The 19300-nt window shown below is 42.7% G+C and overlaps 1 protein-coding gene and 1 non-coding gene across 2 annotated transcripts in view; one reads left to right on the top strand and one right to left on the bottom strand.

The window, feature by feature from the left end:
- Positions 1 to 1776: 1776 nt before the first annotated feature.
- The window catches only part of Msn (moesin), a 74122-nt gene continuing 56598 nt past the window's right edge, over positions 1777 to 19300 (bottom strand). Inside the window, exons 3-13 of the mRNA XM_059250709.1 lie at positions 18365 to 18460; positions 16452 to 16726; positions 14911 to 14994; positions 13346 to 13492; positions 11562 to 11658; positions 9072 to 9235; positions 6560 to 6690; positions 6174 to 6334; positions 4875 to 4967; positions 4292 to 4516; positions 1777 to 3824 (exon numbers count right to left, since the gene is read on the bottom strand). Of these exons, the coding sequence (XP_059106692.1) occupies positions 3660 to 3824; positions 4292 to 4516; positions 4875 to 4967; positions 6174 to 6334; positions 6560 to 6690; positions 9072 to 9235; positions 11562 to 11658; positions 13346 to 13492; positions 14911 to 14994; positions 16452 to 16726; positions 18365 to 18460 (1638 nt within the window). The 3' untranslated portion in view covers positions 1777 to 3659. The remainder of the gene's footprint in view (positions 3825 to 4291; positions 4517 to 4874; positions 4968 to 6173; positions 6335 to 6559; positions 6691 to 9071; positions 9236 to 11561; positions 11659 to 13345; positions 13493 to 14910; positions 14995 to 16451; positions 16727 to 18364; positions 18461 to 19300) is intronic.
- On the top strand, positions 18092 to 18230 carry LOC131900306 (small Cajal body-specific RNA 3). The gene has a single exon (XR_009376204.1). It is a non-coding gene; the product is annotated as a small Cajal body-specific RNA 3 (non-coding RNA).

Here is a 19300-nt window from a genome sequence, read left to right as displayed (position 1 = left end):
TTGTACTTGGAAGACAGGGGTAGGATTTCCATAAATGGGAGGCCAGCCTGGTCTACATAGTAAGTTCCAGGACAATCTGGGCTATGGTTTGAAAGCCTGTCTCAAACAAATGAACCAAAATAAACAAACAAAAAACCTCACTGCATTGTATTATCTTAGTTTTGGGGGCCAGTTTGTAGAGGTCGTTAAAATTCCTCGGTTCCTGCTCCATCTTCAAAGCTAGCAACATTGCATCTTCATTTAGGTCACCCTCTCCATCTTTTAAGGGGTCTTGTGACCACACTAGAATGATCTGGATATTACAGCATCATGTCTAATCTCTCTATCTCAAAACCCTTAACCTAACCACACTCATCTAGTCTTTTAACTTTATATTGCTCATTTCTTAAGGTGGAATTAAGGCCTCATGAGTGCTAGAAAAGCATTCTACCACTGAACTGCGGCCTTGGTCCTCTTCTCTCCTTGTCATTTTCCTTACTGGCACTTTTCGGTATTTTTATTCATCAATATACTTCGTTTTTATTCATCCCCCTCCTCCGGTACACCTTGACACCCTTGCCTGCATTCCTTCATTGCCTCAAATAGTCCTCCTTCTTTTCTTTTTTTTTAAAGAGCTCTTAGTAGTTGAGGATTGCCTAGAACTCATTCCGTAGCCCGGGCCTGTCGAGGGTGTGATGCTTCTGCCCATGCCTCCTGAGTAGCTAGGATTACAAATCTGTGCCACTGAGCCTTGTTCCTTTTGATCTGAGGATTTGTTTGTTTGTTTGTTCTATATTTTGAGACAGTGTCAGAAAGCCCAAGCTGGCCTCAAACTCCATACATAACTGATAGTTTGCCTCAAAAGCTAAAACTTTTCTAATATTTGAAAAATTAGTCTCTAAAGGATTATACTTAGCAGACAAGTTGCCAAGGGATTGTTGTGAGAATTTAAAATGTGGGTGTGATAAATTAATTTTCCTTCCAAATTTTTACTTTCCCAAGACGGGAACAAGTGGGAATGTCAGGGCCAAGAAAGTCTAGAATGTTTTCTGGACCTCAATTTCTTCATCTGCAACATGAAGATAGCCATATCTAAGCTAAGGAATTTACATGCTTTATAAACTCCAAAGTACCACATAATATCAGCCTTCATTCAACATCTTCAACCACCTTCTGTAACAAGACCCAAGATAGTTTCCCTGTCTTTTATTGGCAGTGCAGTAAAGGAAGGGAGGTAGGGAGCAAGAGGAGTCAGTCATCTTCCAGACAAGGAGGCAGAACGGGCTGTCCCTCCCAGGGGTGTGCCAGAGATAAGGAGCCTAACCACGCTTGCTGGCACATGCCTGTAATCTCAGCACTGCGGAGACAAAAGCAAGAGGGCCTTGAAGTTAAGGCCAACCTGGCTTACATGGCCTCAAAGCTCCAATGCTCCACTGCCAAGAAAGTCTAGGAGTATCACCTGGTTAAGACAGGTCCCATAGCCACACCAAACAACTGGGTTGTGAGCCTTAGCCTTTACCAGCTGATCTGTCTCTCCAACCCATACCGGAAAACATGGCATGAAGTAGCACAAAAAGAACAGATCTGCCAGTTCTACCACACCTGTAACCTCAGGACCTCAGCTGGCTACTCTTGTTTCGGTGGTCTTTAAAGGCATGGCTTCCTATTAAAATGAGGATAACTACATTCCTCCTTCCACTAGAACTTAAATCAAAGTAAAATGAGATAAAAGATAGAAAGGGAGCCTGGGGACCAGAAACTACAATGAAATACGCAGAAAGAAAGACCGAGTCACAGTGAAGTCTTCCTAAATTTTATTGGCACTGAAATAGAACACAGATTGAGCATAAACCCCTCCAAAACAATTATTTAAAAAACAAAAATACACAAAAAAAACCTGAATAAAAATTCTAACCTTCTCCCCAGTCTCTGTGGGGGTGGGTTATTGCCCTTAATGCAGCTAGATTGCCCCCACAATTCCAGGTTTGAATTTAGCCAATATAGGGCAGCTCACCAAGTGTCAATATAATTCACAGCAATGCATATAAGATTCCCCAAGGTGAAGTAGAAGGGGCATGGGCTGAGGGAGGCTCTGGGCTAGGGGTACTGCATGGAGGGACAATACAGCCTTTGGGGGACTGAACCCTGGGGAAAAGGCAAACAGGAACAATAAAACCAAATATTAAGTACATTTTAAATGGATTGAATGACCTATAGTGACAGGTAAATCACTAATACTGAAGTCTTCTTACATATTGTTTTTGGCAAAATATCATTTTCTAATATAGTATATACTTCCCAGACATGGGGTTGGGGGTAGTAAAAATAATGAAGCTAAAATAATCCTGTCCCAAGACTAGTATCTCTAATAGTGCATTAGCAAAAAAAAAAGTCAAAATCAATATCGAGTTAGATATCACTAGAATATATAATACTGGTAAAAATTAGAAGAGCACACTTGTGACACAGAGGAGGAAGCAGCTGCTCCAAAGTGGAGAAAAGGGTGTGGGGGTGTGAAGGGACAAGACCGGAATAGCCAGCAGCTTTCCATATGTAGCTCCAAGGGACAGTACAACTAGGGATGAGACCTGGGTTAGAGGGTTGTCAGAAGCGGGGCCCACTCACCACTTTGGACTTGGTAAGATGAGGAAGGATTACTGGGTGACTGAAAGACAAGAGCAACTCTTACTTGTCATGATGTGTGTCTGTGAAGCAGGAACAGTGGGCCAATTAGCTCTGGGGTGGGGGAAAGAGGAGTTTAGAACTCCTGGCAGGGAAAAATACTAAAGCCAGGTATAAACATTTCTCCCTTTGTGGCAAGAGCTTCAAATGCAACTAGCTAGGTTTAGGGTTACTCGTCCTCTCTGTCCTAGCTGGAAGAGATCTGGAGACTGAGAGGACAGGGACAGATTCTGAGATGAAACCAGGAACATGAGTTAACATGGGGGTAGCCCTACCCATGGCCCTAACTTGATAGAAGAAAGGCTCCCAAGATGCACAGTGGCAAGAGACTTTCTAAGTTGTTAGAATGCACTGTTTCCTTCATCCCTTTATTCCTCCTTGATTAGAAACTGGGTCCCTAAACACAGGGACAAGGCTTATTGGGACTGAATTTGTAATAGGCCCAATATGGGAGGTAGAAGAAATCATTGCAAAGCCTAAATAACTCTAAAAGGGATGGACATTAACAGGCCAAATCCTAGCTCAGTTGACATACTAAATGATGGAGTCAAGGCCTTAATTCTGTCCCTAAACCACACAACACCCTAACTTTGCAAATGATAGGATTCAGAAGAAAAAGGCAAGGGATGGGAGCTAGCTATCAACCTATTTCACACTTAAGTCCCAGAGGAAAACAGTAAGTGTGGGTGGGGAGTGCTTGTCAAATCAAAAGGAGTGAGCCTCTGAGCTGGGGCAGTATGATCTATTCTAGAAAGCGAGGTTGACTATGACAGAGAAGGAGAAGGAGACTCCATTGGCACCACAGTGGGCCGTTTGTTTGCCCAGGGATCTGAGTGGGGGGACTGAAGGGCTAATTTGGTCCCATGGCTATACTGAATGCTTGGCATGGCTCCAAGGCTTTTCTAGTTAGTGGCTCCAGCACAGTGTTAGTTAGGCAAAACTACAGGAGTGTGGGGACAAGGCAGAAGGAGGAGGGGTCCCTAAAAGCTGAATGCCCACTACATGGACTCAAACTCATCAATGCGCTGTTTGGTATTGCCCTGCCGGATCTGGCGCAGCGTCTTGTATTTGTCTCGTCCCAGTCGCATGTTCTCAGCATGGATCATGTCATTGGCAGTCTTCTTGGACTCATCTCGGGCATTGGCCAGCTCTGAAGTAAGGGCCTGTGAGGATGCAAGAGGTCAGGTGTCAATGGCTTCCTCTCATTTCAGTTCCACTTCTTTGATCAGATTTCTCTTCTTTTTTATTTTTCTCTCCTCTTTCCAACCCACATAAACCATACGCACATGCACACTCACGAGCATGCGCCACATACACACAGTGTAGGATGGATTAATGATGGCTATCCCTTGAGAGTAGAACAATCAGAATAATATTCCAAATATTCAAGTAGTAATCTAGTTAGCTAGATATTTCCTGAATATAAGAAGGGAGCAGGAAGTAGAAGGGAGCTAAATGACATGCTCTTGGGTGTGATTAGTAAGAGAAATTGTCTTCCCTTCAAGTTTCCATAGTCCTAGACTCCTATTCATCACTGGCACAGGCTACAGCTTGTACACCCTAGCTCTAAAGGTCACGAGCTATTAAGTCATTACGCAGTCTCCTAGACCTGTTGGCCCTGCCTGGATACCTTAAGATGCTTCTGCACACGCTCATTCTTCTCTGCCTCAGTGGTACGCTCCTCTTCACTGCGGTCCTTGGCCATAGCATCAGCCCGCAGGTCAGCACTGGCCTCTGCCCCATTCTCATCCTGTTCATCCTGTTCATTCTCAGCAGGCTCCGCCACGTGAGGGGTACTCATGGCAGTCTTCAGCTCAGCACGAGTCTTCTCCAAGTCCTCCTGTACCATTTGGGCCTGTCCAGTAACAGAAAGAGAAGGACTGGCAGTCAGATCAGGTAACTTGTGGTAACCTAACCACACCTAGAAAGACATGTCTAGTAAGAGACCAGTTAGGACAAATGGTTTTATTAGCTTGATCCGGAGATTTTTTTAATTGAAAATAAGAGTGATTGTATCAACTTCCCACGGGTATTGGGGAATTCTAAAGTATTTGAGAAACCTTTGAGCACCTTCTCCCATAAAAACTGTAAAAAGAAAAAAAAAAGGTGTTTGTCTAAAAAGCGAGGAGTCTGAATCTAAGAAATGTAAGAATTGGAATATACACATATAGCACACTTTCCCATAATGCTTTGCTCTGGATTCTGTGTCTCACCTTTTGCTGCCATTCCACAGCTTCACTCTCCTTCTTCTTCCGGGCCATCTCCAACTGAGAGATCCGTGATGTCAGCTCTGCCATTTCTGAAGCCTATAAGCATATTAGAAGCCTGTAAGGGCTTGACATTTGGGTTTTCAGAGGCCAGATGCCTGTAACCCCAGTTCCTCTGTGGACCTGGCCGGTAATTGGCTGTTCCATTTCTTGTTGCCCTAGTGACTCTTAACCAAATTACTCCACCCTTTACACCTTCATAAGTCACAGCTCCCCTCCTGGACTCCAGGCCTCCTTAAGGCAGACAAGTGGTCATCTCTGGCCCTCTTCTTTCCCTCGTCCCCTCTTAATGTCGCCAAATGTACATGCAGTGAGGCCACAGCAAAGCTTGGAAGTCAGTGCCTGAAGTAGCAAATGCTTCACTGCTGTCTTAGGACTCCACCAAGATTGCTACCAGAACAAATAAATACTAATATCACAAGGCAATTTATACAATGGGAAAAGTTTATACATCTGCTTATCCCTTGAGCAAATTTCTCATGGCATCTTTTTCCTGAGAGATACTAGCCCCCCAATATTACAAGGGAAGGGACTATATTAAGGAAATTTGGCCCTAGATTCTTAACATCCAAGTCACAGAACCCTACTTTTGTACATGATGTCAGGGAGGGAATCTTTCCGATAGAGACAGAAAGGGTTATAATCCTTCATCAAACACAGCTGTAACCTTTGACAAGTCTCTCAGCCTCCATGATTCTCAAGTTCCTTGTCTAGTCACATTATTCTGTATGGGGTTTAATTCCATAGGGCTACTGAGGAAAGAAACAGAAGAAAGCAAGGAAAGAGGAAATGTAGCTAAAGCAACATGTGATAGATAATCTTCCTTTTCCTTTCTTAGGTTACGGGATCAGATCACTATTAAAAAAGTAAATAAGCCGGGCAGTGGTAGCACATGCCTTTAATCCCAGCACTTGGGAGGCAGAGCCAGGCAGATCTCTGTGAGTTCGAGGCCAGCCTGGTCTACAGAGTGAGATCCAGGACAGGCACCAAAACTACAAAGAGAAACCCTGTCTTGATAAAGAAAAAAGAAAAAAAACCAGAAAGAAAGTAAATAAAATTCAAGGGCTACGGAAGACTGTGGGTTGTACTAGTGATACTTTGGCTTGCTTTTGAATGAACTCTTGGAGACCTTTGAGATACAAACAAGCTAGAAAGACGCCGTTACACAGGCAAAGGAATTTATAAACCCATAGAGGGCCAAACAAGAAAAACGCAGGCACACACCAGCCCAGGATGTCACTTTACCAGCTGTTCCTGGGTCTTCTTCTGGTCCCGAGAAGCCTGCAGCAGGGCCTCCTTGGCTTCTTCAGCTTCTTGGCGCTCCTTGGCCAGTTTTTCAGCCTCACTCTGGGCCCGTTTCCGTTCCTGCTCAAGTTCTAGGGCCCTGCGGGTCTGTTCTTCCAGTTCTAGTAGAAAAGGAGAAAGTTGATGGAGGGCTTACAGATGCAGATGGCCTACTAACTTGCTTCCTGGGAAATCTCCCCTTCAGAGCACAGTAGTTCCAAGAACTTTTCTTGATAAATTCCTGACCTACTCCGTGGCCACACCTGGCCTAAGTCTTGTTCTGCAGTTCGGGGTGGGGGGGGGGTGTTCTGGGGAAACTCAGCCTCCACAGTGACTCCAAGCCTCACCTTGCTGAGCCTTCTTAGTCTGCTCCTCGATCTGCTTCAGCTTCTCCATCAGCTCTTCCTTCTCCCGTTCAATCTTCTCCTTCTCTTTCTCTGCAAGCTCACGCTTCTTCTTCTCATTTTCCAGCAGAGCCCTAGAACAGCGAAGGAAAGATGTTAGCAGACTAGCAAGGTTGCATGGAATCTGGAGGAAATCCAGGACCTGTGTCTGTTAGTCCCCACCCTCCCAACATAAGGCAGAACTTGGGAACAAGGAACACTCTCCATTTCGTCCATAATCATGGCCCTGCATAGATTTCCATGCTCAGTCCATTTACCTGGAATTCGTGAGACCGAAACGGGAATGCTGGTACTGCAGGTAACCAACTAGATTAGATGGCTTTGCTCTTGTTCTCAACCTTCCATCTGGAAAATGATTTACTAACTTTTGCACTCTGCCTTGTAGCTTTATAGCAAGGCGAACTGGCCTGTTTTGCTTCAAGTCTACAGCTAAGGCTAACTTTGCTTGCCTTAAACCTTAGCTTCAGGTTCCCTTTACAGATTTTGCTGCCGATAGAGAATACGTATTTGCTTTTTCTGGCCTCGCTACCTATTTAAGGAAGCATTTTTTAAAAAGGCTTTATTAATTTTTATTTTATGTGTGTTTTTCCTGTGTGTATATAAGTGCACAACATACATGCAGTACCCACAGAGTCTAGAAGAAGGTACCAGATCCCCTAGAAGTAGAGTTAGATGGTTGAAAGCTGCCAGGTGGGTGCCGGGAACCGAACCTGGGTTTTCTGCAAGAGCAGCAAGTGCTCTTAACTGCGGAGCCATCCCTCTACCCACTAGGAAGCATACTAAGACCTTGGCTACATGTCTTCACTCTTAGACCTTTCAGAATACTTGGCACACACTTTTTCATAGCACTTTTCACTACTGCATATGCTGAGCAATGTGTTTATTTTAGCTGTCTTCTCCTACTAGAATGATAAGTGGTGGTGGCGCACACCTTTAATCCCAGCACTTGGGAGGCAGGGACAGGCAGATCTCTAAGTTCAAGGCCAGCCTGGTCTACAGAGTGAGTTCCAGGACCATCAGTGCTACACAGAGAAACCCTGTCTTTAAAAAAAAAAAACATTCTCCTACAAGAATGACAGCTTCATAAGATGAGGAATGTTTCACCATTTTTTCACTGCTCAATAAATATTTAAGGGAATGAATGACATGGCTTTTGTACCTCAAGACTATGTAAGTAAGACAGTGTGAGCATATGCGTATATGTATTTCCTTCATTCTCTTTCTTACTAGATTGTGAGGTCCTACAGGGTATGTTCTAGTTTAGTAAACTGCTCCCAAAATCTTGGCAATTTTTTCTCTTAATAAATGGGAACTCTGGGCTGTCAAAATAGCTCAGTGATAGAGTACTTGCCTGACATTCACAGGACTTTGAGTCCAAACCCGTGTTGAGGGGAAAAGTCAACCTTAGTTTTGTGTGTGTGTGTGTGTGTGTGTGTGTGTGTGTGTGTGTCACAAACAGATACACATACACAGACATACACATGTACACATATATATACATATATACATATATACACACACATAATTAAGGTTGACACACAAATATATATCTATATGTATTAGAACCGGGTTCTATGTGAGAAAAAAATATACGCTCATTTTTATTTTTATTTTCATTATTTAAGACAGGGTCTTACTATTTATTCCTGACTGGCCCTGAACTTGCAGGACCTTTGTGGAAGTGTAAACATCTATAGCCACTTTGGAAACCAATATGGTGGTTTCTCAGAAAACTGGAATCGATCTACCTCAAGACCCAGCTATACCACTCTTAAACATATACCCAAAGGATGCTCCATCCTATCACAAGGACACATGCTTAACTATCTTCATAGCAGCTTTATTTGTAATAGCCAGAACCTGGAAACAACCTAGATGTCCCTCAACTAAACAATGGATAAAAAAAATGTGACACATTTACACAATGGAGTATTACTTAGCTGTTAAAAACAATGACATCATGAAATTTGAAGGAAAATGGATGGATCTAGAAAAAATCATCCTGAGTGAGGTAACCCAGATCCAGAAAGACAAACATTGTATGTACTCACTCGTAAGTGGCTTTTAGCTGTAAAGTAAAGGAAAACTATGCTACAATCCACAGACCCAGAGAGGCTAAGTAACAAGAAGAGCTCAAGGGGGTATGCTTGGATCTCCATGGAAAGAGGAAATAGAACAGATTTCTCAGGTAGACTGGGGGTGGGTGGGGAGGCAATGGAGGGGGAGAGTACTGGAAGAGGTTCCTCCCTCCTGTAACCTTTGAAAGCCTACACTTCTGATGCCTGTTTTTAAGAAGCAAAAATGTCTGAGCTGAAACTGAATACATGAGGTTTCCTCCCCTCCACAGTTCACAAGTCCTGGTCTTGGGCTGATTTGACGCCCTAAGCCGTCTAGGAACCTCTTAGCAAGTTCCTTACCACAGCAGCCGTCCTAACTCCAACACTCTAGCACCTACCGCTCCATCTGCTTCTGGTGCTTCTCCTCCCGGGCCTGGGCCTTCATCTGCTGAACCTCAATGGTGTCAGGCTTACGCCGACGCATGTACAGCTCATGATTCCCCATGCACAGGGCCAAGATCCTCTTGTTAATCCGAAGCCGGGGAGCATAGAACACAAAGTCCTGGAGGGAAATCAGCAGTTGAGTCTTTAGGGCTGACAAGATGGCTCACGTAAGTCCTCGAGTAAACCCATACATGCACATACACACCAGTAATAAAATAATAAATGTTTAAAAATTTGAACTTTTGAGGAAAAGGTGAAAGCGACCTTCTGGCTTCTGTAATGCTAAAGTCAAAAATACTGGAAAGACTATGCAATCCAATCATTTGCATTCCAGTGGGAATACTAGTTACCAGAGTAAGGAAATGATTTTTCCCAGAGTCGGTTGTCAGGATACTGGCAGACTAGAGACTAGAACCTATGATTCTTATCTTAGACACTGGTGCTCTTTTCTCCAGTTCTGGCCATGAAAAGCAGCCAGGGGCCAGCAAGATGGATGGCTCAGGAAGTAAAGGTGCCTGGACCAAGCCCGAAAACAGCATAGAGAAAGAAAACCAATTCTAGCAAGCTGTCCTCTGAACTTCACATGTGCATCATGGGATACTTATCCTTTCAACCCCTTCACACAAAATAAACATGGAAAACTGAAAAAGAAATCTTTTTAATAAAGCACCCTAAAATACTTCATCAGAAGTGTCTTTTTCTGCTACAATATTTTTTTCAGTTTTCAAAATAAGTTTATTATTGATTCACAGGTGGGAGCTTAAGAGGGCCATGACCTCGGGTTAAGCCAATATGGAAGTCAGCCACATGGCGGGGAGATCTTTACACAAAGTGTGAAAAGGCCCAAAGCCCCAGAGAAAGCATACTTAGATTCTGGTCAGCATTTGAAACAAAACCACCGACAAGAAGAAAAGGGAGGAGTTCTGTTTTCCGCGTCAGCATACAGTACGATAAGCACATCCAACAGAACCTCATGGCAACCAATAAGAACTAAACTATGGGGTAGGAACTCAGGGAAGGACAAGTACACTATCTCAGGAAAGAGATAAGTATTCCTACTACTTCTTTACCTTAGCTTAAGGTGACTGACTGGCCCGCCTGAATCAACTCTTAAGGGAGCAGACAATGTCACGTGTCTCTACCTAGACGTCTAACGAGAGTTCTCAAATGAATGTAAAAGGGCCTCCTATAAGATAGGTAATACGCTAGTCAATAGGTACATCATGGGTGTCTAAACCATTTCTATAATCTCTGAAAAGTGTGTTCTAGTTATAAGAAAGCAAGATATAAGTGCACAAATATCTGAATTTCTTAAATATCAAATATCTTGATTGTTACTTGTTTAAAAAAGCCTTTGATTTCATCTAGCTTTTTATTTTATGGAGAACTACATACATGAGCACTTTACCTCCATCACGCCAACCTAATTGTGTGCCTCCCCAAAATTCATGATCTTGTGTCGGGCGGTGGTGGTGCACGCCTTTAATCCCAGTACTCGGGAGGCAGAGGCAGGTGGATCTCTGTGAGTTCGAAACCAGCCTGGGCTACCAAGTGAGTCCCAGGAAAGGCAGGAAAGGCACAAAGCTACACAGAGAAACCCTGTCTCAAAAAACCAAAAAAAAAAAAATTCATGATCTCTTTTTAATTATTATTATCACATACTAAATAAATTAATAAGTTAAATGTAATAATAAAAGGGCACATTTTAGAAGATATGGTAATAGACGTATGTAATTCTAGCACTGAGGGGCTGAAGCCTGAGGGTTACTTTAAGTTATGGCCAGGCTGGGCTAGAGTGAAACTTTGTCTTAAAAACTGATGGGTAGGCCGGGCGGTGGTGGCGCGCGCCTTTAATCCCAGCACTCGGGAGGCAGACCCAGGCGGATCTCTGTGAGTTCGAGGCCAGCCTGGGCTACCAAGTGAGTTCCAGGAGAGGCGTAAAGCAACACAGAGAAACCCTGTCTCGAAAAACCAAAAAAAAAAAAAAAAAGATGGGTAAAGAAATGCGTATAAAGTAAATATTTAATCTTCTTTTATAAAACATTTTACAAGGTAAATTTGTAATGTCACCTTTGGATTTGAACTTCTGGCTCTGCCTTTTTTCCACAACTAACCATGAGCCAAGTACACGTGAAGAGTCCATTTTGGGGACTCAGGACAGTGGGGTAATGGCAAGGCAGCGGCACATAAGACTGCCTGTAGCTCACCTCACTCACGAAGGGGGTTGGATAACAGGAACCAAATAAAGGATACCGCCTGACACTTCTCAGCATCAGCTTCCTCCGACATTTTGCTTTCCATTTGTACCTTCTTGTTCTGTTGTGTGCAAGTTATACACCACAGAAAATGGACAGACAGACAAATCCAGCAGCGTGTTTGTTCTGAAAATTATCGAAGCCTTGGCCCAAACCCGTCATGCACAGTCAGGAGGAGGAATCACCTACCGGGGCTTTTTTGTCAATAGGCTTGATGACAAACTTCTTATCATTGAAGGAGATATTCCTGATTTCACTCCAAGGGAAGCCAATCTTAGGAGTCAGTCTGTAGAAACACAGGCCGGCAACATCGTGACAAAGACAAAGCAAGAAGGAAACGGATCTAATACCTTCTCCAGCACCAATCCCACTCTATCCCCTACCACAAACTTCTCCCTTGAGGAGACAGAGCTACTGTCAACTCGGCTACTGGGATTCCTTATTGCCCTTTGCTTTGTTCCATTTGGTGTTGGAGCAAATACCTTGTAAGAACCTTCCAGAGGATCTGCAGTACTATTTCACTGAAAACCTTCTACACAAAATCATTAACTTTGGGAAGATAGAATGAACTCTAAGATTCGGGTGGTAAATGGAACAATAATCTAAGGATTTCATCCTTACCAAGAGCAGACCAAGGTGGGGAAATAAACAAGAAAGACAGCACTACAGCAAGACTTCTAGGCCAAAAGTCAATTGTAACATGAGATTGAAATTTATGAACCTTCACAAGATAGACTCTAGGTCAGTACTGTCCAAAAATTGTAAGGGTCACATTTATAAATTTCCTAGTAGCTATGGGAAAATGGATAAAAAGGAAATATGATGACCTAATTGTAAAGGCTTGATTAACTCTATAGATCCTAATACTATCATTTGAGCATATAAATCAACATTTAAAACAACTGAAAAACTGCCTCTATAAGATCCAGCTGTAGGGCATTCTTTTAATTAGTGAACAAGGGTACACCCTTGGGCTGGTGGTCCTGGGTTCTATAAGAAAGCAGGCTGAGCAAGCCATAGGGAGTAAGTCAGTAAGCAGCCCTTCTTCGTGGCCTTTGCATCAGCTCCTGCCTCTGGGTTCCTGCCCTGCTTGAATACCTGCCCTCACTGTTTCTAATGACGAACTGCTATATGGAACTGTGAGTGAAATAAACCCTTTCCTCCCCAAGTTGTTTTTGGTCATGGTGTTTCATCAGAAAAATGGCAGCCCTAAACTAAGACAGCTTTGAATTAACTATGTAGCCAAGGCTGGCCTTGAACTCCTGATTCCTGCTGCCTACACTTCCTGAGTGGTAGGATAACAGGCATACACCACCATCCCCAGCATAATTTAGATATTAAATGTCTCCCAAAAAACTCATTTGTTGAAGGCTAGGGTCCCAGCTAATGGTGTTATTAGTGGTGGCAGAAGTTTGTGAATGGGGCCTGGATGGAGGAAGTAGGTTATTGGGGGCGTGCCATCAAAGGAAATATTGGGAGTCCAGTCCCTTCCTCTTTCATTGTCTATTTCTCAGCAACTACATGCTCTCCACAAGGAAATTCTACCTCAGTACAGGCCCAAAGCCACTGCATCAAGTAAATGCAGACTGGAAACTCTAAAAGCCAAAAATATCTTTCCTCCTTTAAGATGATTTCCCCCAGGAATTCTGTTACAGGTATAGAAAGATGATTAGTACACATTTTTTTCTCATAGTAGTTCTTCAAAGTGTGGTATGTAGTTTATATTTATTACACATCTCAGCTGTAATGACATTTCAAATGTTCAATAGTCACATGTGGCTAGCAACTACCATAATAATAGTACAACTCTAGTCAATACAGGATTAAGGAAACTACACAAACATCTTTGCTGGACGTAATTAGGTAGAAAAATAATTGAGGTGGGATTCAAATAGTATAGTCTTGCTCTGTAGTAAGGGATGAAACATGTGTTTAATAGTGATCCAAATAACTCATAGAAGTCTGAGGTATACCTGTCATTCTGCTCATAGATGTTGAGTCCCAAGGCATCCACACCCAGCCATAGCTCTGAGCCTTTCTTGTTCTTGATGCTGAAATAGTTCACACCATACATCTCCAGGTCTTGAGCAATCTTGAGATATTCCAGGACAGCATCCTCCCTAGATGATGAAGAACAGGAGACAGGGATCATCACAAAGTATAGAGCTCCCATATCAGACCCAGCAACATAAAAAACGCCAGCTTGATCTGTGTTTCTGACAACGATCTTGCTAGCAGGATTGGGAAATAGAACATAAGCAAATGATGAGTAACAAGAATACACATGATTTCTGTTCAACAAAAACTGCTGCCAGAAACCTAAATAATAAGGAAAGGCTGTCCCTTGTCTTCTGGAATATTAGCAGAAGCTTAATGCTCACTCTCTCTCTCTTCTTTGCATTGTGACATCCTCTTATAGAAGTGCATTCCTAGCAGAGTTTAGACAGAGTGCTGATGGTAAAATGAGATTTGTTCCTCAACCATCAAATTCTTTTGCAATATTTAAAGAGCTCCTTTCCAATTTCATTTTAGGGGTGGAATCACTAGGCAGCCCAGAAACTTCCTTGAGATCCTGATTTTCCTTCCTTCTCATTGCTGTCAAAACTGTTTGGTATGTAGGGAGTGATGGAACATGCCTGTAATCCCAGCACCGCCTGTAATCCCAGCACTTGGAAGGTAGCGGTAAGAGGAATGGGTGTTCAAGATCAGCCTAAGCTACATGCTGAGGACATTTCTCAAAAACCTTCTGGGAATGGCAAGATGGCTCAGTTGGTCAGAGCACTGACCAGCAAGGCTGACCATCTGAGTTCAGTTACTGGGACCTACATGGGAGGGTAGAAGAAGAAAACACTCTAAAAAGTTGCTTCTGACCTGCATTTATGCACCCCCAGCATGAAGCTACAGTACATAGGCGCACACCTACCCCATACACACAAGCATGCATGCATGCATGCACTCGCACCCACATATGAGACAGAGAGAGCCTGTATGTGTGTGTCACACAAAATATATACAAATAATATATATATATACACAAATAATTTTAAATAATAATTTAAAAACCATAACTTAGATCTGAGCTGGTGAGACAGTTCTGTGAGTAAATGTGCTTGACATACAACCTGACCACTTGAATTCAATATTTAAAACCCATGATGGAGAGAGGTTGTTCTCTGACCTTCAGACACTCACTGTGACACATACCCACATTCACACAACATGTATCACGCACACACAGACACCACGCAAAATAATAAACAAAAAAATGAAGTCCTGATTTGATAATTAATGATCTTTTCAAGTTAGAGTCCTTTGCATTAAAATTTGGCTCTTATGAATTTTAAAAAAGCTTAAAACGAAATCACAGTCTCATAATGATTTAAGTTTGCCTTCTATATTGAAGTGCCAAAATCATCCCTATCTCCCTCTCTTAAAGTCCACCAATGTCCCTAATCACTTGCCTCTTCTCTGTAGACCCCACCCACCCTCATTCTCCCTGCAAGGCCGGTGAGGCTCACAGCTGGCGGGGTAGGCTTACCTGAGCATGCCCCGGTGTTCCTCGTGCCACACCTGGATCCGCTCTTCCCACTGGTCCTTGTTGAGTTTGTGCTGCTCCAAGACTCTAGAAAGACAAAGACAGTGAGTGATCAAAAAACTACAGACCACAGGCAGGAGGCAAGGGAAGCTCGCTTAGCTCTCTACAGAGTTGATGCAAACGTGAAGGTAGCCCAGTGAGGTATTGCTGGATTCCTCCTTAGTTCAAACTGGAGTAGCCACAAGGAATTTCCTAAAAGAAGAGCTCCATCTGAGACAGGGATTCATCTGTTTGTTTGTTTGTTTGTTTGTTTGTTTGTTTGTTTGTTTGAAACAGGGTCTCTCTATTATGTAGCCCTGGCTATCCTGAAACTGATTATGTAGACCAGGCTGGCCTCAAACTCAGAGAGCTCCACCTGCCTCTGACTCCTAAGTGTTGGGATTAAAGGCCAGGCCCTCTTTATTCCTTTAACAACAAAGCTAATAATGTGCTGCATCTCTAAACTCAACAATAATACATGAGGAGTCTGTGTTGAGGGGCTAACAGTAGAGATAGGCAGGAATGTTCTCTCCTACAACCCCTTGGGGCCAACAGCTGGTGTTTATAAAACAGCTTTGGACACAGGGAAGGGATGTAGTCCCAAACTACTCTGACGGAAACCAATAGACCTGACCCATAATTCTACCAGATTGTTAAACAGGACCTACTTTAAATATGCCATCATGGGTCATCATGGCACTGACGACAAAAGTTTCCTAGGGCACAATGACTATCCCTAATATCTTCTAATGGCATGTGTACAGGCCACAGCTCCAATTCCACTAGGGACCCCAGAATCAGGCTTGCTTAGCTTTTCTTCTCCTGTTCTAATCCAAAACCCTATGGAAATTAATGACCATCTGATGCAAAATGAAACAAAGCCTTCAAGGTTAAAAAAAGAATCAAGACACTGGGGGTTCAGGTCGGTTCTGCCTCAAATGTGAGAGATGAGGTAAATCAGAGCGAGTACCTCTGTATCTCTCTTTCTTGAGCCAGAAAATAAGGAAACCGCTTGCCTTGTTTATTTGGCATCGTCATGATGTTAAAACAAATATATTAAGTGTTTAAGAGCTTTCTCCTTTGAAGTTTACAAAATCAGAAAACTAAGTAGAATGGAACCCGTGGCTTGCATAATTTTTTTTCTCTCTCTCTCCTGTGAATTTCTAAAATAAAATCTCATCAGTGGAAAAGAAATGGAAACGGGGGAGGACAAAACAAATCAACTCATCTTTGGTTCTACGTAAGCACCTATCTCCAGGGTAATGAAGCTTTGAAATCAGGGAGAGAAAGGGGAAAACCGCTTCTTGAGGACCGGAAATACAATAGGCTATAATACTATATGCAAATGTGCCTCTCTGAGCAGCACAGCAGTCTTTAGACAAAACCTAGTAGAAAGAAACTTATCTGGCAACCCACACAAATTAGGGAATGGGGATTAGCCAGCTTTTGGTTGCTACCCACTACCCACTTTACCCAGGTAAAAGGAGACCAAGGCACCAGCTCACCTCTGGGGCAGCAATTTATCTCCAGCCAGGTAGCCAGATTTGTGCACTTCCTTATTGAAGTCGCCGTACTTCGACTGGACAGCATAGGAGGCCAACAGCACCGCAGTTTCCGGTGGGCAATAAATGTCATCATTGAGAATGCCCTCCTTCACTTGCAGAAAGAACAGGCGCTGGGTGATATCCTGGATCAGTTCCTCAGACACATCCTCTGGGTAGAACTTGGCCCTGAACTTGAAGAGCAGCGGACTCTCCTTCCGCACATCCTGTGCTGTCACCTAGGAGGAACAAGGTTAGGTAGGCTCTCAAACAATGGATTGTGGTGATGGGAGAGTGTCTGTGAGGTACTGGGAGGGCACTGAGTGATTTTAAGTTTTAAGTTCAGGTAATCTCCCAAGGCAGGGAGGCCACTCTCCTCATAATTTAAAACAAAACTAAACTAAAACTAAAACACAGAAGTATTGCTTTCACTGGGGAAATCTTATATACATTTCTTCCTCTTGGAAATTTTCTTCTTTAAAATTTCTAATACATGTTGATGACAGAAACCACCATTACCTGACAATATAGCTTAATGATTTCAAATTCTGAAGGTAGGTTTAAGAATACTCCTCTTTTTAAAGCTTTTTTTTTTTTTTGTAAAACTTACTGTATTTTATATTTTTTCTTTTTGTAAGTGCTGTGTCAAGCGCATGCATGGCACCTATGTTGGCCAGAAGAGGGCATTAGATCCCCTAGAAGTCTAGTTACAGGCATGTGTGAGCTGCTATGTCAACGCTGGGAACTGAACCCAGATCCTCTGAAGAACAGTCAGCGCTCTTAACAGCTGAGCCATCTCTCCTGCCCCTAAAGCTCCTCGTGGAAGTCTTCTCCTATGTTATAAACTACTGGACAAGAGCAAATCTGGTTGAAGCCACAGAACTGTCTAGGTTAGACCGTTATCAGACGACCTTCTAAAGCCTGAAAATGGCTCCTAATTTGCCCAGCAAAATGGCCACTGTTGGGGCCAGCAGCATGACTCAGAAGGTAAAGGCACTTGCGTCCACAGCTGGTGACCTCATTTTGGTCTTAGGGAACAACAAAGTGGAAGAGAGAACCAACATGTTTACCGTGGCATACATGCACGCACACATACACATGCTCAGACATAGTAAATAAATGTAATTTTACAAAGTCTCCATTCTTTAATAAAACAAGATCTCTGAAGCAGAAGTGAGATGCACACATCTAGATACAATCAGCAAAATGAGCCACAGCACAGTATTGAGACCTGTAAGGTTAAAGTCAACCAGTTTGGGTATGGAGAGGGAAGTCTGCCAGGTGTCTGCAGATACTACTTGGGGCAGTGTTTGGGCTCTTTCTTACAATCCTACAGACCTCGAGAAAGGGATTTACAACGTAAACCACTCAAAGCTTTGGTCCACAACAAGTCTAAATTAAGGAATCATCTCCACTCCTTTTGGTGTGGCCTTCTTGCTCAGAAGTCAAAGTTGAAACACAACAACTTTCCCTGCCTATATTTTGATGATAGTAACCAGTAGGAGCAAGAAGATCAGATGTTCAAGGTCATCATCTGCTACATATGGAGCTTGAGACCAGCCTACAAGAATCTCTCTCTCAAAATAAAAAAGGAGGATGGGAGTCATGGAAGCTGAAGAACCAACCACGCAGACAGACGGGAAAACACCTTTTGTCTACAGACAGCACAATCCTACATAAACATGGAAATCTTTGTCTGAATTAGGACAGCTGGCTGAGTGTGGTCATTCCCCTCCGTATAACTTTTTCAACTAACACTCTAAACACTTTCCTTTGTTGTTTTGTTCAATACATTACTGATTAAGTATCTCAGGTTTGCTAGCTGGTGCATGTCATTAGCTGGAACAACTTCTGACAGAGCAGTAGTAAGTGATTACCTTCTTATTGAGTTTCAGCCAAGTAGAGAAAGCTTTTGTGTCCTGGTACTGCAGACCAAAGAACCAAACTTCCCTTAAGCCAATTGTTTTCACCACCTGGAAAAGACAAAACATTCACTGGTTTAATATCTATCCTGTGCCAGGAATTAAAGAACATAAAAGTGAAGCATCTTAATCCACCCTTAAAGGGTTTAAGGTACTGCTAGTCTGGAAAGGAAATATACTTAAAGCAGCAGTCAAGAAGTGATGTCTATTGGCAGTTGATGGCTTCTGGAGCAGTAAGAGTCCATTTTCTTCAGAGATGTGGCCTTTAGTAGGTTTCCATACTCCAGTTTATGGCTCTATACCTATGACCACACTGGCAAGGCTAATTAGACTCTGTGGGTTAAAAAAATGAGTACATGAAGTTGGGAGGGAGAGGGTCTGAAAGCAGCTGGAAAAAGGTAAATACGATCAAAATGTATTGTATACATGCATGCAATTCTTAAATAATTAAGAAAATGTATTTTAAAATCAATTAATGTCATACAAGGAGTCTAGATTTTTTTTTAAAGAACATGGAAGTAGAAGGGGAACTATTTAAGAAAAGGACAAGGACCAATGGATGAAAGGAGGGTCATTATGATCAAAATATAATACATGTATATGAAAATGTGACAAATCCATTGTTTTTACAATTAATGTATGTTTAATGCACAATAAAAAAAGAAAAAAAGAAAGGACTGATATCAGCTTCTTTCCCCACTAAGTACTACTGTGAACACTGGCACACACCAATAACCTTACATCCATTATCATCTTCAATTCTCAAAAGAGCCCTATGACAGAAGTCCAGGGATGCCCACTTTACAGATAGTAATACTAAAGGTCCAGAAATGAAATTATATGCCCAAGATGGAGATAGTAAGTGACCAAGTCAAGATTTAAATTACGTCA

Source organism: Peromyscus eremicus, chromosome X (assembly GCF_949786415.1).
Source record: "Peromyscus eremicus chromosome X, PerEre_H2_v1, whole genome shotgun sequence".
Lineage (NCBI taxonomy): Eukaryota > Metazoa > Chordata > Mammalia > Rodentia > Cricetidae > Peromyscus > Peromyscus eremicus.
Note: the sequence above shows the minus strand (reverse complement) of the source record. Positions and strands in the feature narration are given on the sequence as shown.